Here is a 16332-nt window from a genome sequence, read left to right as displayed (position 1 = left end):
CCACCCACCCAGAAACAGAGCTCATTCACACAGAGATCTGGAGCAAAAGCTTATTTAACACATTCCTTATTTACCTCCAAGCAAGTGATCTCACACCTTCAGAGGTCTAAAGTGAGGGTATGAAAAATGGGCTTCACCCTCAGCTTTGAATTCACTTGGCAGCAACTGTAAAAATAATCAAAACACCATTTTCTCTTCAGTTGTAGAAGGGCTTTCAATAATTTACCTTGGGGTGTGTTATTCAGGTCTGCTTCAAATACCTTCCCCTGAAATGCTGGCTTGGAATCTTTCAGCTAAACAGGCTGCTGTATAATGTCTGCATAATTAATTTTTCACTGTTGTATCAGATCCTTTGTGTTCAGAACACTCAGAGAGCTGCCTGGTTGGGACTTTGATCCAGTTCTAAACTGCCATATCCAAACATTCCTTGGAGCAGGAATCCTTTCCTCAGATATTTGTGTGTGCTGAGGTCGGGGTGCCTCAGAGAGCTCCAGGTCTGGCTGATTTTACACAACCACCAAGTCAGGCTGTGTGTGTGAGTTGTGTTTGTGTTTTACTCCATGGGCACAATGCCTGGAGAAGGGACAGAAGTGTAAATCCAGCTGGCAGGTCTCAACAGGGCTTTTACAACTGGTTTCTACAACTCCATCTGCTTCTCTCCTTGTGCTTCAGGAATGTGGGGAAGAAAAATTCATGTTGCTTTGCTGCTGAAGATGTGTGCTTTTCTCTGAATATGTTAATTAATGGATTTTTTCCACAGGCTTTGCTTATCCTTTCTTTCCATAACAGGTTGCACTAATCAGCCAAAAAAAAAAAAAAAAAACCCAGAAAAAACCATTTTCTCTCCACGAAAACCCATCCGTGTCTCTCAAAGGCAGCTTGAGTTGTTAAACATGTAATAAATTTGTTAGCAATTTAGAATAAACCTGTCATCAAAGCAGAGGTTTTAAATATTTATTGGGGGTTTTGAATGCTTCACCTGTTCTTTGTTAGGTTGCAGTACAAACTTGGCAGGCTCTGCTTAGAAGAGACACTTCAGGTCATTGGGAGGAATCTTTTTGCTCTTCCATCTGAACTACATTTCTGTTTGCAGGATGGAATTAAATTGTATTTGCTTTAGGAGGACACAAAATGCTTCCCACAAGTGCCAGGGATGGCTCCTTGGATGGGCAGGGCTGGCTGTCACCTCATGTGATGCAGATTGAGGGAAACAGCTAAAAAACCCAGATTTTGTCTATAAAATGCTGGGTTTTTACTTGAACAGTTTTACTCTAGACTTGTACTTCTTGCACTGCTCTTTTGAAAAAAAAAATCTGATTTTCTTTGGAATATTTTCTGAAATTCCATTTGCTGTTTTGAGTAATATTTCTGTGAGCTTTCTGGTAAGAGGGCAAATAATTTCCTTTATGCACATCTCTAACTGTGCCTTGTTTCTGCATATGGGATGTATTTAATGTTTGATTTCAGGTCTGTTGTAACCTGTCAATTGACATTGCCTTCAGAAAGAAACCGTGTAAGAACATTGATTTAATTACTGAATAACAGGAAATCTATTTGGAAAAGTTGCAGCTTAATCCCAAGGATACAGTGTTGCTTTGGAGTCTTTTTATTCTCTTTTTTATCAATTGTCCAATATTTTGTGCAAATGCAGGATTTCGTGTGCTGGGCTTGCACATCCTCCCAAGCCTCCTGTTCTGATAAAGTTGTTTTCATTTTTAACCACTTATTGTGGCTTTGAGGGGAAATCTCCTAGGAGTGCTGTTGGAAAAATGAGTTTTCTGCTTTGAACTGATTTGCTGGGGAGTCAGATTTCTGGGGAAAGCACATAAAAATATCTGTGGAGGTGTTCACATCCTCAGTAACTTTGTTTTGGGGGGGTTTTCCTAATTGAAGTTAAAATAGCTCCACATACTTGGCATGGCCCAGGGTTGTGTGCTATGGTCAGTGTTCACATGGATCTAAAGGACAATTCAATGGAATAGCTGCTTAAATTAAATTATTTTGATGCCAGATCAGGGCTGAGCATCCTCTGAAGCTGCAGATGTTTCCTTCTTTAGTATTTTCTGAATTTCTATTTCTGGGAATTCGTGATGCAAATCCCTGTCTGTTTTCTCCCCATTTGAGTGTGTTTATGTTCAACTGCTCAAATTGGAGCAGTAATTATGTACTTTTCTGGTTTAGATGAGTGTGTTATTGGCCCTGGAGGACTATTTACTTTCTTTAACTGGAGATTAATTTTTTACAGTTCAGTATTTCAGCAGCACAAGCATCAACATTTTGCTGCATTAGAGAACAAGTTTTATTTCCCATTGTCCATGCAGCACAGAGTTCTTGGTCATGCAGAGTGCTGCTATTTCTGGATAAATACCATCTTTATTATCTCCTTTGTACATGTAAACCCCCAGTTTGGTAATAAATTGATATAATTTTGATGCAATTTCATCAATTGAGGCAGTGAATGCTCTGTGAGAGTTCTTCAACCAGTGATCCTATTTTTTCATCTTGCAATCACTGGGTATTTCTTTGTAAATCTGTGTAAATTGTGACATAAGAGGTTTGTTTAGGGATCTGTGTCATGCTGCCTGAAACATATCATTAAACAAATTTGGGAGCTGAAGGAGTTTTGCTTCAGCAAAATGCAAGCTTGGAGAGTTTTCTCTGAAAGCAATTTAATAAAGAGAGATGAAGTTTGTAACTGATTTTGGGTGCGTTACTCCAAATAAGTCTTTTCAGCTCCCACAATTAATAATTTCTGCCAAATTTAGACTTTCCATCTCAAGAAAGAGCAGTGCACAGGAAATTACCCACAAGAGGAGGGAAAAATATTTATGGCAGTGACACCACAGGGTGTCTATTCTGTGGCTGGTGTTTTTTCCCCCATTTTGTAGGTAAATGGCAGGGATATTTTAGGTCCTTGTCACTCCCTGTGTGTCCTGCCAGTGCCTCTGAACAGCTCAGGTCCTCAATTCTGTGCTGGTGCACCCAAACTTCTGCTGCAGGTTTAATCTCAATTGGAAACTGTGCTGGTTTTGCTCTCCAGCTGTTTTTCAGTTCACCAAACAAGGAGCCTAAATAAACCTTTTTCTTTCCTCAGGTGGTGCGGGATTACAATCTCCAGCTGTTCTTGCAGGAGAACTCCGTGTTCCACAAACCTCAGCCTTTCCAGTTCCAGCCCAGCGACAGCGACACTGTAAGAGCCCTGTGAATCCCTGCAGTTACTTGGTCTTGCTCTATTTTAAAGCAGATTGTTCTAAATGGGGAAGAGAATCACTGGTATCCCAGTCTGGTTTAACCTCGTGCTGGTATTTTTGGGAAAGAAAGGGAGAGTGGCCTGGTTGCAGGAGGAGGGTGATGGTAAAAAAAGCATCAAATAGACTCTGGATCATCCACAAAAGAGCAGAATCTTTTTTTGGCTTCCAGATTGTGACTAACAGTCCTCTGTTTCACTGCTTTCAACCTAATTCCTACTAAATTTTGTTGCCTTTTTATCCTGCTGGTGAGGTTCTCGTAATATTCACTAATACTGGGTTACAACTGTGCCAAATAAAGTGTCCCTGCACACCTCAATTGCTCGAGGAATACTTAGAGATACATACAGAGAGTGTTACTAAAAATAATACTGTTAAAACACTGCATTCCAAAATAATATGCAAGAATCTTATCTTGGTTTCTGTGTTGCTTCCAAAGCAATCATTAATGACATTAAAAGTGAGTGAATCAGAGTATGTAAGTGCATTTCCAAACAGCACCTTGATTAAAGTGGATTCTTGATGTCCCATTGACATTACTGATGTTATTTTTAAAAACAGCTGTTTAAAATGAGTGTGGATCTTTTTCTGACTTGAATTCTTTATTGAACTGACTTGGGCAGTCCTGATCTGCATTCAGGTGATTCAGATCAAGACCTGCATAAGGGTGATTTACCCAGTCACCCTGACATCTCTGACTGGCTCTCCTTAGTATTTCCCTTTCAACAAACTCTGATTTTGATTTTTATTCCAGGAAGAGTCAGTTATTCCCATAAATAAATGTTTGGACAATGCTCTTGGGTGGGATTTTTGGGTGTCTGTGCAGGACTGGATAATGTTGATGGGTCCCTTCCAGCTCAGGATATTCTGTGATAAATTTCAGGTTGTTCTTGATAACAGTGAGCAGAATCTTTCTGAGTCTTTGCTCTGCCTCTCTAACCTTTGCTGCTGTGTTCTCATCCCTGTGCACTCACTGCGTCCAGAGTTTTAATGCAGTTCAGCTGGTGGAGATTGAGCCCTCACCTGTCAGTGCTATGAGAATGACCATAGCAGAGGTACCTGGGGGTGTTTCTGGTCAGCCCTGTGTTGTCCCTGTGCATGTGGGATGCTGAATTTACACTCTGGACAGGTGGCAACAGAATGCACAATCTCTATATATATAAAACAGAAAAGGAAAAAAAAAAAAAAGCTTTTTTTCACAATGAGACTTCAAGGAGAAAAAACAATTTAAGGGTGTTAGTCGTGGAGGGAAGCTTCACACTTCTTTTGTAATTGATATTCTAATCAATTTGGGGTTTGTAATTGATACTCTGATCTGCTGGGGCATGAATTAAAATTTCACAGCTCAAGACAGTGCTGTGTGAAATTGGTTGCTGCTCCTGTGTGAGAGGGAGAGGTCTGAGAGCTGCAAGCTCTGAGTGCACTGGTGAAGTGCAGCCCCATTGCTGATCCATTTGGCTCTTTTTCCACAGGGCCATCCCCATGGCCAGGAGAGCTGGAAGTCTCTCCCAGTGAACTCTGCAGTGTGAGGAATGCCGGGATTCTGTGCCATGGCCCCTGTGTGGGCTCACGGGGTCCGCGTGTGCTGCCGGTGCTGCCTCACTCCAGGAATTCTTGGGAAGCCATGAATGGGTCCTTCATGTCTCACTTCCTCACTCCTTTGCTTGGTTAACCCCCTTGGGCTGCAGAATTCCTGAATTTTCTCAGTGCTCTGCAGCTTTTTAATCTTCAGCTGCTTGGACTGTAACCAATTTCCCCCAAAATAATTCAATTATGCTTCTTTATGATCCATGTAATTCTGCTGAGCTGACAGGATCCTACCTGGGCAATCCCATTTTTAATCAATAAGTACAAGAGAATGAAGGCTCTTGCTCAGGCTTTTGAATTGCTCAGAAATTGGGTCTTTTCTAATTGATGGAGCAACATTTAATTGCAGGAGAACAATCACCAAGCATTCTTTTGCCACATGTTCTGTTTCTAGATGTTTTGCAGAGGTTTCTCAGTTGGCTTTCAATTTCTGTGAGTTGTGCATGATAATTTTCACACCAAGGACTGAAAGAAAAAAGTAGAGTCATAAATGCATCTCATCAAAAGTTTAATATGAACCTTTTCCAAGAACAAGTTGTGGGCTCTCTTCAGGCTGATCCACTGGGACTGAGCTCAAAATTCAGAGTATTTAAGTATTACTGGAATGGAGTTGTGAGGGCTGTAGGCAGGAAGAATGTTATAAACAATATGGATGTGGAGCTCTGAATGGAGAGATCTGAATTCTGCTGGAAATTCCACTTTTGCATGGTCCATGCCAAACTTCTGTTTTATTACCAGGATTTCTGTGCAAGCCTTGAGTCAGACACAGCCCAGTTTGCTTCCAAAATGATCCCAACATGCACAGTCAGAGCAAAAGGGTCTGTTCCTAAGAAAGGAAGGAATGAAACAATTTTGCATCAACTTCCAGGAGTTTTGATCCCAAAAATCCCAGTTGCTCTAGGTAAAATGTACACTTCTGAGTGGCTCAAAGAGAAAACCACTTCAAAATATTTTACATCAATCAGGTATTCTCCTTTATCTAAAAAAAATTGATTTCAGCTGGAATTTAATAAATTGATTTCATTATCTTTGTTCATTTTGATGGACATAAATTCTTATTTTTAAAAAAGTTTTCAAAAAAATCCCTTAAACAAACCACTTACCCTTAAAGACATGGTTTGGTCTAAAAATACTCAGAAAGAAATGATTGCTCAGTTCCTAGCAAGCTTTAATCCTCTCCAGAAAAGAATTCCCAGCATGGATTTATAGCCAGCAAAGCAGAGAATGGAAAAGAACCTTTTAAAACACCTTTATCCTCCCAAGGAAATGCGCAGGGGCTGCTGTGATACTCCAGTTTCACCATGCCCCACCCTCCCACGAGGAAAAGGGATATTTCTGAATTCCACAGAAACCCAGCCTGTGGAGACGCTGCCCTGTGCTCACAGATCAGGCACGAGAGCAGGGCAGAAGAGAAGGGAAATTGGCCAGCTTTGCTCTGCTTCCTGCCTGGAAAAGCTGCTTTTTCCTTGATCCCAGGGTTATCTCGTGAGAAGAGGGGGCAGGTGACACAAAAGTGTCCCTGGAATGGGAGGAGAAGGGCCCTGAAAAGCTGACATTTCATTTTTGGGGTCTTTTTCCTGTTTTTTATTCACTGTTTCCTCAGAGAACATGAGGAAAAGCTGTGGCCCAGCTGATTTCTCCCACAGCTTCGTGACATGAAAATAATGTTATTTTTTCCCCTCTTAATTTGCACAAAAACACCTCAGGAAGTTCAGAGGAAAGTTTTGCAGTTTCTCCCCCACGTAACTTGGCTGTTTCATGGGTAGATAGTGAAAACAGAGATGATTTTCCCTTCACTCTCAGAGGATCATCTTGGAATTTCTCAGCATCTTCTATAAAGGAATTTTATATAAGTTACATAAAAAGGGCCCATATTTCTATATTTACAGTGATCTGTACATTTAATACCAGAACATACCAGGTTTAAGTATAACTTTCTTGAAGTTAAACCTAAAAAAAAAAAAAATCCAAGTTACTATTTAATTTGATCAACCTTTTAATACTGGAACAGACTGGTTTTAGGTATAACCTTTTTGAGGCTAAATATATATTACAAAGAGGTAATTATTTAATTTTGTTCAGTATTAGGAATTCTTTTTGAGGAGAATTACAGCCATTCAGGTAAAGAAATGATCAGTGGGTGTGAGTGGGCAAAGCTCTGCCTTCCTTCTGTGACTTGACCCATCTTGTGCCTGTCTAAAATGGATTTTATTTAATCCCTCCCACCCCAGTTGTGCTTAAAATAAAATCTGAAATCTGATATTTATATTTGAGGTTGATGCTGAAGAAAAAGGAAAGTTTAGGATCTACTGGGGATTTAACTTAGGTTGAATGTGGGGATCATTTCTGATTTTCTCCTAAGTATAATGAGTTGGAATTGGCTCCCAACCTAATGGATTTTATTTTAATTTTCGCTGCCTAGTTGATTTTATTTTAATTTGCACCACCTAATTTTAATTTAGAGAGCACACAGAATTCTTTGGCTTTTAGCAGTCAGGAAACAAAATTTAAGCAAAGCTCTGAGTATTTTCTGTGAAAATCAGAGAGCAGAAGTTGCACTAGAAAGAAGTGGCCACTTCAGAACTACAAATTCGTTTATATTGCATTGGAAATATCTACAAAATCAATTTTTCTGGGTCAAACTTGATTTTAAAAGTCTTTTTTTGCCTTTGGTTACCTAATGAGGGCTATTTTTCCATATTTCTACTTCTAATAGATTTTTGAAAAAATTGGCTGGGAATGCAGCTGCTGTGAGAGCTGAGGCAAATGAGGATAATTATGAGGGTGAGAACAGAAGTAAATGAACAAAAATACTCTGCACTCTATTTTCAAGATTAATTTCAGTGAGAACAATAAAAACCTTTAGAAATAAATAAGATTCAAGTTAATTTTAACAAAAGGGTTGTGCTTTTCATCTCTTGTATGCAGCAGAAGTTCTTAATACAGAAACATCAAGGTCTGGGAATAACAAAGCTGTGTTGATCAGTGATATTTAATAAAAGTCAATACTTTTAAGATTGTAGACTTCCAAAACAAAACAAAAAAAAATGAAACAAACAAAAAACCCCAAAACCCAAACCAAAACAAAAAAAAAACCCCAAAATAGCCCTGCCCAGCCTGATGGTCCCTTTCCTTCTGCAGCCCCCTCATCAATTTATTAGGTTTATATAATATTGTCTAGTATTAATAAAATACTATAAATTTGTTTGTTTAAAAAGCAGCATGTGGTTCTATAAAGCAGCAGTAATAGGTTGATTTGGATTTAGCCTTATTGTAACATATATGTAAAAATAATAATAGTGGGTTTCAGTCCTTTTTTGTTATTCTGAGGGGAAAAAAAATCCCCTTTATGTAAAAAAAAAAAATCTGAATTTTTAAAGATGAGGAGTGTCCAGTTTGAAATGTTGGAAATTGACTGAAATATGAGTCAGCCCCAGCTCACTCTTGGCTAAATTAAAATTAAATGAATTCAGCAACAAGAGACTGAAAGGAGCCCCAAAGTTGGCTCACGATTTTCTCAGAACTGCTGAGTTTAGCAGTGAGTTGTGTGAAAAATGTCATGTGTGTTCCTTCCTCCTCCCCAGAGTGTTGCTCTGCAGCATTGGCATGGAAACTTCTTGTTTTCACCTCTCTTTAAAAGAAATGCCTGGTTTTTAGCTGTGTTTCATGTCGGTGCTTTGCATGCAATAAATGTTCCCTGCATTTTGCCTTGCTAGAAGTGAACTTTTTTAGGCTTCAGCCACAAAAATAAGGAACTTCGGGGCTCAAGAGCCGATTTTTTTTTTGCTTTCAAGACAGCACTGTGCCATCTGCATCCGGATATAACCAGATAAATAAGAATACAGGCTGAGTTTGGCCTGTTGGGAGGCAAATCCTGCACCTGCACCAACATTTCAGACCGAAATGGAGAAGTGACACTTGGCTGCAGCCTGGATGCTTTTGTTAATTTAAGAAGCAGCATTGCTGCCCCTAAGCTTTTTAGCTGCTTGGAGCCATGCAGGACTTTGTGTTTGGTTTACTGATCGAATTTTTAGCACTAAACACTGGTTTTGTTGTAACCCAAGCCCTGAGGGAGCAGCAGAGTGCCCATCTATGTTTAGCTCAGGTTGTTTGGCTCTCCCTTCATTCCTTGGCCACGCAGAGTGGGTTTGGTTTCCCTCTCTTTTTGGAAGAGGTTAAATTGAGGCATTCCAGGCCTGAAAACACTTCAGCTTCATGGAGTAAATCAGGATCAGACCCTTCCTCCCTGCAATTTGGACTTTAATGTCCACAGCAGATAAATCTGATTTAGCTCCTTTCTTCTCACCTGTTTTAATGGTAACTGAGTTTTCATTTTCTTGATGTTCCTGTCCAGTCCGTCTTTCCCTGAGGGTACAGAATTAAGGCTTTTCATTGCCACATTTTTATTTTTGTTTTATTTTTAGACCTTTAAGCAAGGGTGAGGTCTGCCTGGGTGCAATACTGCTTTATAAATAACTAATAAAAGTCTGATCCTACAAAATTCCTTTATTTTTTACTAGGCCTTAAAGAGTAGCCACAAAGTCCGCATTCATTTTTCTGGTGAAGTGCTTTTGATTATAAATAGACTAAAACCCCAAATCACACTTGGGGTAATGGAGAAGATTATCAAGTGACAGAAAAGTCTGGATTCTTTCCATATGAAAATGAGCTGCTGAGTAGGAACAAGAGCAGTGGGAGCACTGAAATATGTTATGGGCTACTTTCACTCTCAGATGTTTGATAGGGAAGAGGGAATGTCAAAGATTCTGCTCAGGTTTAGGCTCAGGTGGAAGCTGTGGAAGAAGCTGTGTGATAAACTGGGAAAGAACTGAGGTGAAATGTTACCTTAAGGATTGGATGTGCCTAAATAAATCCATGTGTTGTCTTCTCCAAGTTTACAGTGGAGTAGCTTAACAGAGGTGATGAAAGGAGCCAGTAATGAATGGATATGATTCTCTAAATCCATCTCAATAAAAGCCAGTTTGCTAATTAAATTGAGGGGATGGGTGAAGAGATCCTCACCTGAAGCTTCACCTTCCCACCTGATCATCCCAGGGCTGGCCCTGTGCCTGTACCTCTCCTCTTCCTCTTCTGGGCTGCTCCACACCAAGCCTGACAATTCCCTGTGCCTGGAAAATAACTCTGGCTGGCATTTCACACACTCAGAATAAAGGCCAGGTTCAGTTTTGGCAAAGAACTTCCCTGAACCAGTAATGAGCTGAACTAATTTTGCCTTTTTTTCAATTATATCCCCTGATAGGCTGTCAACCACAGTTAGTAATTTTTGTCTCTTCCACGTGGACAGTGTAATCTAAAGGGCAGAAGAATCTTGTTTTCAGAATGACTTCAGTTTGCCTCCTGGTGTTCTTGGCTTTACCCCAGTCTGTGCCAAATGCTGGTGTAGATGATTAAACTCTCATCCTTCCTTGACACAAATCATTCCACTTTTCCTGCTAAAATACCTGATAACAGCATCTCTTCTTCTGCAACAGCTGGAGGCTTCCCAGCTACCCTGAAAATGATTCCATGTCTTTCAGCTCTCTTACCCTTTCCTGATGGCTAGCCTTGGATTTCTCCTGCCTAAACAACCTTTTCATCCTTCTGGGCTTTTTCCCTCGTTTCAAACTCCACCTGAGGAAGAAAAATGGTGTCATTTGAACCACACAGAGTGAGAAATTTGTGACACAGGCATTTCTTTCACTTCAACAGCTCTGTGCATATTCTCTCTTCTTGAGTCAGTTTGCAAGGGATTTTTTTTGGTTGATCTCAAAGGGTGGGCAGGATTATGTCAGGACTTGTGTTGAAAAGGAGAGCAGGGGGTGTGGATTGCAGTGTCTGGATCAGGAAAAAAAAAATCACAAGGACTGGTTGAGGTTGGAAGGGATCCCTGGAGGTTGTCTGGTCCGGAGCTGGTTGTCCAGGACTGTATCCAGGTGGCTTCTGGATATCTTCAGAAATGGAAGATGATTCTGTGATTCTGTTACAAATGGAAATGATGGAAAGATTGAGAATGATTTCAGTAATTCCATGCTGGAAAATGTTCCTGTTCTGTCCAGCCTGGAGACAGTGCAGAGAACTATTTCATCTTGCTTTAGTTGGAACTTCTTGAGGGGCGCAATTTTACTTTTTGTCATTGACACAACAAAAGCAGGAGTAAGATGGAACAATATCAAAAATGTGATTGGAAATTCCAGACTGTTTTGCAGACACAAACATTTTTGGACAGAAACTGACACGCTGAACTAAAATATTTGATGGCTTTGTGGTTTAATCACAATTTACAAAGAATGAGCCTCTCTAAACTTTACATCTTTAGGAAGGAATTGTTCCCCGTGAGGGTGGGCAGGCACTCACACAGGGTGCCCAGGGAAGCTGTGGCTGCTCCATCCCTGGAAGTACCCAAGGCCAGGTTGGACAGGGCTTGGAGCAACCTGGGACAGTGGAAGGTGTGGCACTGGATGGGCTTTTAAAGCCCCTTCCATCCCAAACCATTCCATGATCTTTGCTTCCTATAATGCCTGTTTACTTTGAGAATTGAATTCTTCTGAACTTTTGGCTTTTGAGTCGTCTTCCCCCAACCTGGTCCCATCCCAAAGTTCACCAGGAAGTTCTTGTCACACCTTCTTTGTTTCATAAGCAGCAAGACCCCAGGCTGATAAATGTAGCACAGAGTTACCCTGTAGGCAAACACAGAGGTCTGGGCCATCATAACCCATCCCTTGTTGCCCGTTCCAGAGCCGACAGCTGGAATCGGAGACGGGAACGACCGAGGAGCACAGCCTGAACAAGGAGGCGCGGAAATGGGCAACGCGTGTGGCCCGTGAGCACAAGAACATCGTCCACAGCCAGAGGGTAGGTCTGGGACAAAGCACATCCCTTGGGACACGAGCTGCTGACAGCACCAGGGGTCACCCGGGGCCTGCCTTCACGTGGCTGTCAAAAGTCAGTTCCACAATGGGAAAATCCATGAGGAATTGGCTGTTACATCTAATGCGAAGAAGCAAAATTAGACGGGAATTGATAAATTTATTTCTGTGTCTGTGGCTCAGCTCTGAAGAGCCAAGGGCTGTGTTTGGGCATCAGGCAGCTGGGTTTTGGAATGTGTTGAATGTGTCTTTTAGGAGGGAGAATAAAGATGAAAGCTCATTGCAAAAAATTCAGCCATGGAGTCTGCTGTGCTTTCACCACACCCTGCCCAGTTTCCTGGTCCTCCATACAATTCCAGCCCCTGAGCATGGCATCAGCTGGAGAAAAACAGCATCCAGAATGCTCTGACATCTCTGGAAAGGCTCCAGGGAGAGCTCAGTGCCCCTCCCAGTGCCTAAAGGGGCTCCAGGAGAGCTGGAGAGGGACTTGGGACAAGGAGTGGAGGGACAGGACACAGGGAATGGCCAGAGGGCAGCATTAGAGTCACCACCTTTTATTTCCTGGGATGCACCTTTGTCAGCCAGCCCCAGCACCCAAACAGTACCTGACTGTCACAAATTCCTGTCCTTGGCACCTACTGCACCTGTGCTGTGTTCCCTTGTTCCTGGCAGACCCTGGAGGAGCTGGAGTGCCACGGGCCCGTGATGTCCGAGCAAACCCGAGCGGAACTGGAGCAGAAAATAGACGAAGCCAGGGAGAGCATTCGCAAGGCTGAGGTAAAAAGGAAATTCTTCTGGCATTTTCACTTCCTTCCCACAGGTAGATCTTGGTTACAGCTTCATTTGGTCGGTGGAAATGTGTATTTTTAGCATCAAAACCCAGGGAGTTTTTAAGATTTTTTTTTTCTTTGTTTGGTATTTGTCAAATCACTGAATTAACTTCATGAAAGTCCAGATCAAAAAAATTATATTAAAACACCTCCTGATGAAGAGTGAGTCCTCTTGCTGTATTTTTCACTGTCAAAGGTCAAGAATCTCTGTATTTAGGGGCTTTATCTGAAACAGATTGAAAACCAGTCTCATTGTTTTTTGCTAATTTCCTTCTGCTTGAAGGAATTAATAGCAGAAAATGGTGATTTTATCTGACTTCATATTTTTAGGTTCTAGAACTGCCGTGTGCTGTTGCAGTGGGTTTTGATACAAAACTAAATCTGATTGTTAATGAAAAAACATTGGAAATAATCCTTGTATGTCTAATTTTAGTGAGGGATTTCTAAAAGATTTACAGAGGTTTTTGAGGTCTGTTGTGGGTTAAGACTCATGAAAAAATTAACTTCTTATTTGGCTGCCATTGTTGGGCTGGTAAAAGTGAACTGTTTTCATGGCCACTGACTGAAAAACCCCATTGCAGGCAGCAGGATCTGATCTGCTGGGTTTTGGGTGAGTGGGTTGCTTAATTAAAACTTTAGGAGAAATCTAATTGTTTCAGTGAAATGCTTCTTATACCTCAGAGTACCTGGTGTAATTAGGAATGTGATTTACAGGTGAAGGGGTTAGAAAATACAGAGCAAAAATATTCCTCCTCCTGGCAGGAGAACTGTCAGTCTCCCTTTTTAAAGAAAATGCAGGATGTGTTTCTCTTAAAACCTAATTCTTACAGAAAGTGGTTTAAAAACCTGTTTTGAGTAAATTATTTCCAAGGGACCATACTACAAAAAACTTGTGTATATGCATACATAGTTAATGATTAAATCTGCAAGGATAAAAGCAGCAGCAAGAAATAAAATCAGGCTAAGAAATTGCCAAAGAGAAAGTTCTTGCAGCAAAATATTATAAAAGGTACAAATCAAACCAGTCTGGAACTTAGGAGAGAGGGAAAGTGCCAAGAAGAGGAAATTTTATACATTATTTTCTCCATGACGTGTTGTAGTTAATACAAATAGTGTATTTTCCTGGTTTTCCAGTGTGTTGGACTTAAACCATCCCTTATCTTCCTAACAGTTCACACGTGCCCTGTTTTACAAGGGAATATGGTGCCAGTGCCAAGTGCTTGAGGATGAAACTCAGTGATTGAGGGATTTTTGCCAACTTCTTTCTCTTCTGCCGCATATTTTAAAGACATGAAGTTGTCCCTGAGCTTTTGGGATGGTGTGGAAACCTCTTTGTGGGAGTTTTCTGTATTGCCACCAAAGCTGTTTATACTGTAGCATTGTTTAATTTTTTCAGATAAGCCAATAAGTGAATTTAGGGAGATTTTATTTCCACTTGGGAATGACTTTTCCTTCTGGCCCTGTTGGTCCCCACTCCCCTAAGACTGAGCTCAAGGCCACAAATCAGACAAGAGATTTTTGCACACATAAAATCCTGGAGAAGAACAACCTAAGCTTTGAGCTAGAACCTGTTTTTTGGGAATGCAATTATAATTCCTTGCAGTGTGTGAAAACCAAACATTCCTGCATATTTAAGTGCACATGATTGAGTTGGAATTACTGAGGATTGGGTTGGGGAGTGGTATTTGTGCAAAAAGTTATTTAGGCTGTAGAGAGACTGTGGAATTTGTTCTGGTGTCACATCTGAATGTGTGTGTGAGGATGACACTGAAATTTGATTTTTTTTTAATTTTTCTCTTGAAATGCTTGTAATTTTTATGGAAGTTTTTATGCCTGTTCTATCCCATTGTGGTTTCTTGACTCGTTCATTTTCCTTTGCAAATTCACTTTCTCCCTTCTTTCCTGTCCTCATCATTCCTGAAGGGGAAGACAACTTCACAAACACATTGGAATTAATTCTTTCTGGTTTGGTTAGAGAGGATTTTATTGGTAAAGGGTTTTTTTTTTCCAGGGTGTATTGGGCATAGAAGTGCTCATCTCACTGCTCTCTTCCTTGGAGACCCTGAATCCAGGGAAATCTAAGTCCTGGGAGAAGCTGAGGGGCTGTTCCTTATGGATAACTGGATTTAACAAGTACAGGAGTGTGGAAACAGGTGTCATTTGAAAGTACAGCAAAGGAATTGAGGAAAAATGTGCTCAGGGTTAGGAAATATTGGAGAATCCCAATTGTTCTGTGTTCTGCAAGATGAATATAAACCCTCAGATTGGCACATCCACAGCTCAGTGGGTTATTTCTGATCTTTTTGTCCCTGGGATAACAGCTATTTTCCCTTGTGATGTTTTCAGGGAGCAAACTGCTTGATTAGAGTTAGGGGGAAATTAGGAATTCCAGCAGAGTGCTGCTGTGCAGGTGACACATGACAGATGTGACTGTAACTGATAACCAGAGCACACATTTTTGTGTTAAAATTGGAAAATGTGGGGTTTGTTAAAGGAGGGGTTATTTTTTGTTTTGTTTGATTGCTTGTTTTTAAAGGAGATGTTAAAATAATGTTAGATTTTGAGTGATAATACCTCTGGCACTGGCAAAGAAGTAAAATTGACTGCAGTTAATGACACACTGTGGAGTTTAGATCCAGAGGGATTCCATCCTTGTCCCAGCTGCATTGAACCACTTTGATCCTGAGAGCACAAGGTGCTCCTTCAAATTGAAAGTGGCACAATTCAGGCATCAGCTGTAAAGGAGATCAATTAGAAATTTGGGAATTGATATTGAAAACTGATTATTTGTGAAAATAAACCATTCTTGGAGCTCCTCTGTACTCACTGACCCAATTCAGGTAATTGAAGTAGAACTTCTGTGATTTCAGCTTTGATTTCTGTAGCAGCAGGAAGGAAGGGAGGAATTGAGCTTCCCATTTTCCCACTGCCTGAATCCCTTTATCTTTCAATGACTGGAGACAGCAATTTACTGGGAGCAGAGCCCGACCTTTCTGGCAGTCCCCTCCTGGCAGGAGCTGTGCAGAGCCACAAGGTCCCCCTGAGCCTCCTTTTCTCCAGGCTGAGCCCCTTCCCAGCTCCCTCAGGAATTCTCCAGCCATTCCCAGCTCTGTTCCCTTCCCTGCACACCCTCCAACCCCTCCAGGTCCTGAGGATCCTGAAGCTGCCCCAGGACTGGAGGTACCTCTGCAGTGCCAGCACAGGAGATTTCAGTTTCTCATCTCCTTTTTCCTCTCACACCAAAGGCTCCAGCGTGGCTCTCCCCAGCCAGTTCAGTTATCCCAGGGCTGACAAGATTCTTCTCCAGGATGGTGGGACAGGTTTCCCCTTTGCTCTCAGGTCTTTGGGCCTCCACAGCAATTAATCCTATTCGCACTTAATTACAGGGGGATGTATTTTGTCTCCTCATCAGGATACCTACAGCTCTCCAGAGGGTGTTTGTACCTGATTAGATCTGGTTAAGGCTCATTGCAGTGCTGTTTACTCTGTCTGATCAGCTCAGAGGTGTAGGGCCATTCTAAATTGTACTTGGGGGGCTGATTTCTCCATCTCCTTGTATTTGGCTGTGGATATTTATTGCTGGGTTGTGGCACAGTGGGAACAAAGGAAATTCCATATGCTTCAGGAAAATAAATGAAATGGAGTCACAGCATGGTTTGGGAGGGAAGGGACCTTCAGGATCATATTTAGTCCCCACCCCTGCCATGGGCAGGGACACCTTCCACTAGACCAAGTTGCTCCAAGCCCTGTCCAGCCTGGCCTGGAGCACTTCCAGGGAATAAGGCTCCTCATCCAAAAAGG

At 41.4% G+C, this 16332-nt stretch overlaps 1 protein-coding gene across 4 annotated transcripts in view; it reads left to right on the top strand.

Moving 5' to 3' along the window:
- FCHSD2 (FCH and double SH3 domains 2) overlaps positions 1–16332 on the top strand; it is a 119760-nt gene that overhangs the window by 88603 nt on the left and 14825 nt on the right. For 2 of the 4 annotated variants that reach the window (XM_064411136.1, XM_064411134.1), the window contains exons 10-13: positions 3095–3190; positions 4232–4303; positions 11571–11687; positions 12374–12478. In XM_064411136.1, the coding sequence (XP_064267206.1) occupies positions 3095–3190; positions 4232–4303; positions 11571–11687; positions 12374–12478 (390 nt within the window). The remainder of the gene's footprint in view (positions 1–3094; positions 3191–4231; positions 4304–11570; positions 11688–12373; positions 12479–16332) is intronic. The other 2 variants (XM_064411137.1, XM_064411135.1) reach the window with 1 other exon arrangement.

This window comes from Passer domesticus, chromosome 2 (genome assembly GCF_036417665.1).
Source record: "Passer domesticus isolate bPasDom1 chromosome 2, bPasDom1.hap1, whole genome shotgun sequence".
In the NCBI taxonomy this organism is placed as follows: Eukaryota; Metazoa; Chordata; class Aves; order Passeriformes; family Passeridae; genus Passer; species Passer domesticus.
Note: the sequence above shows the minus strand (reverse complement) of the source record. Positions and strands in the feature narration are given on the sequence as shown.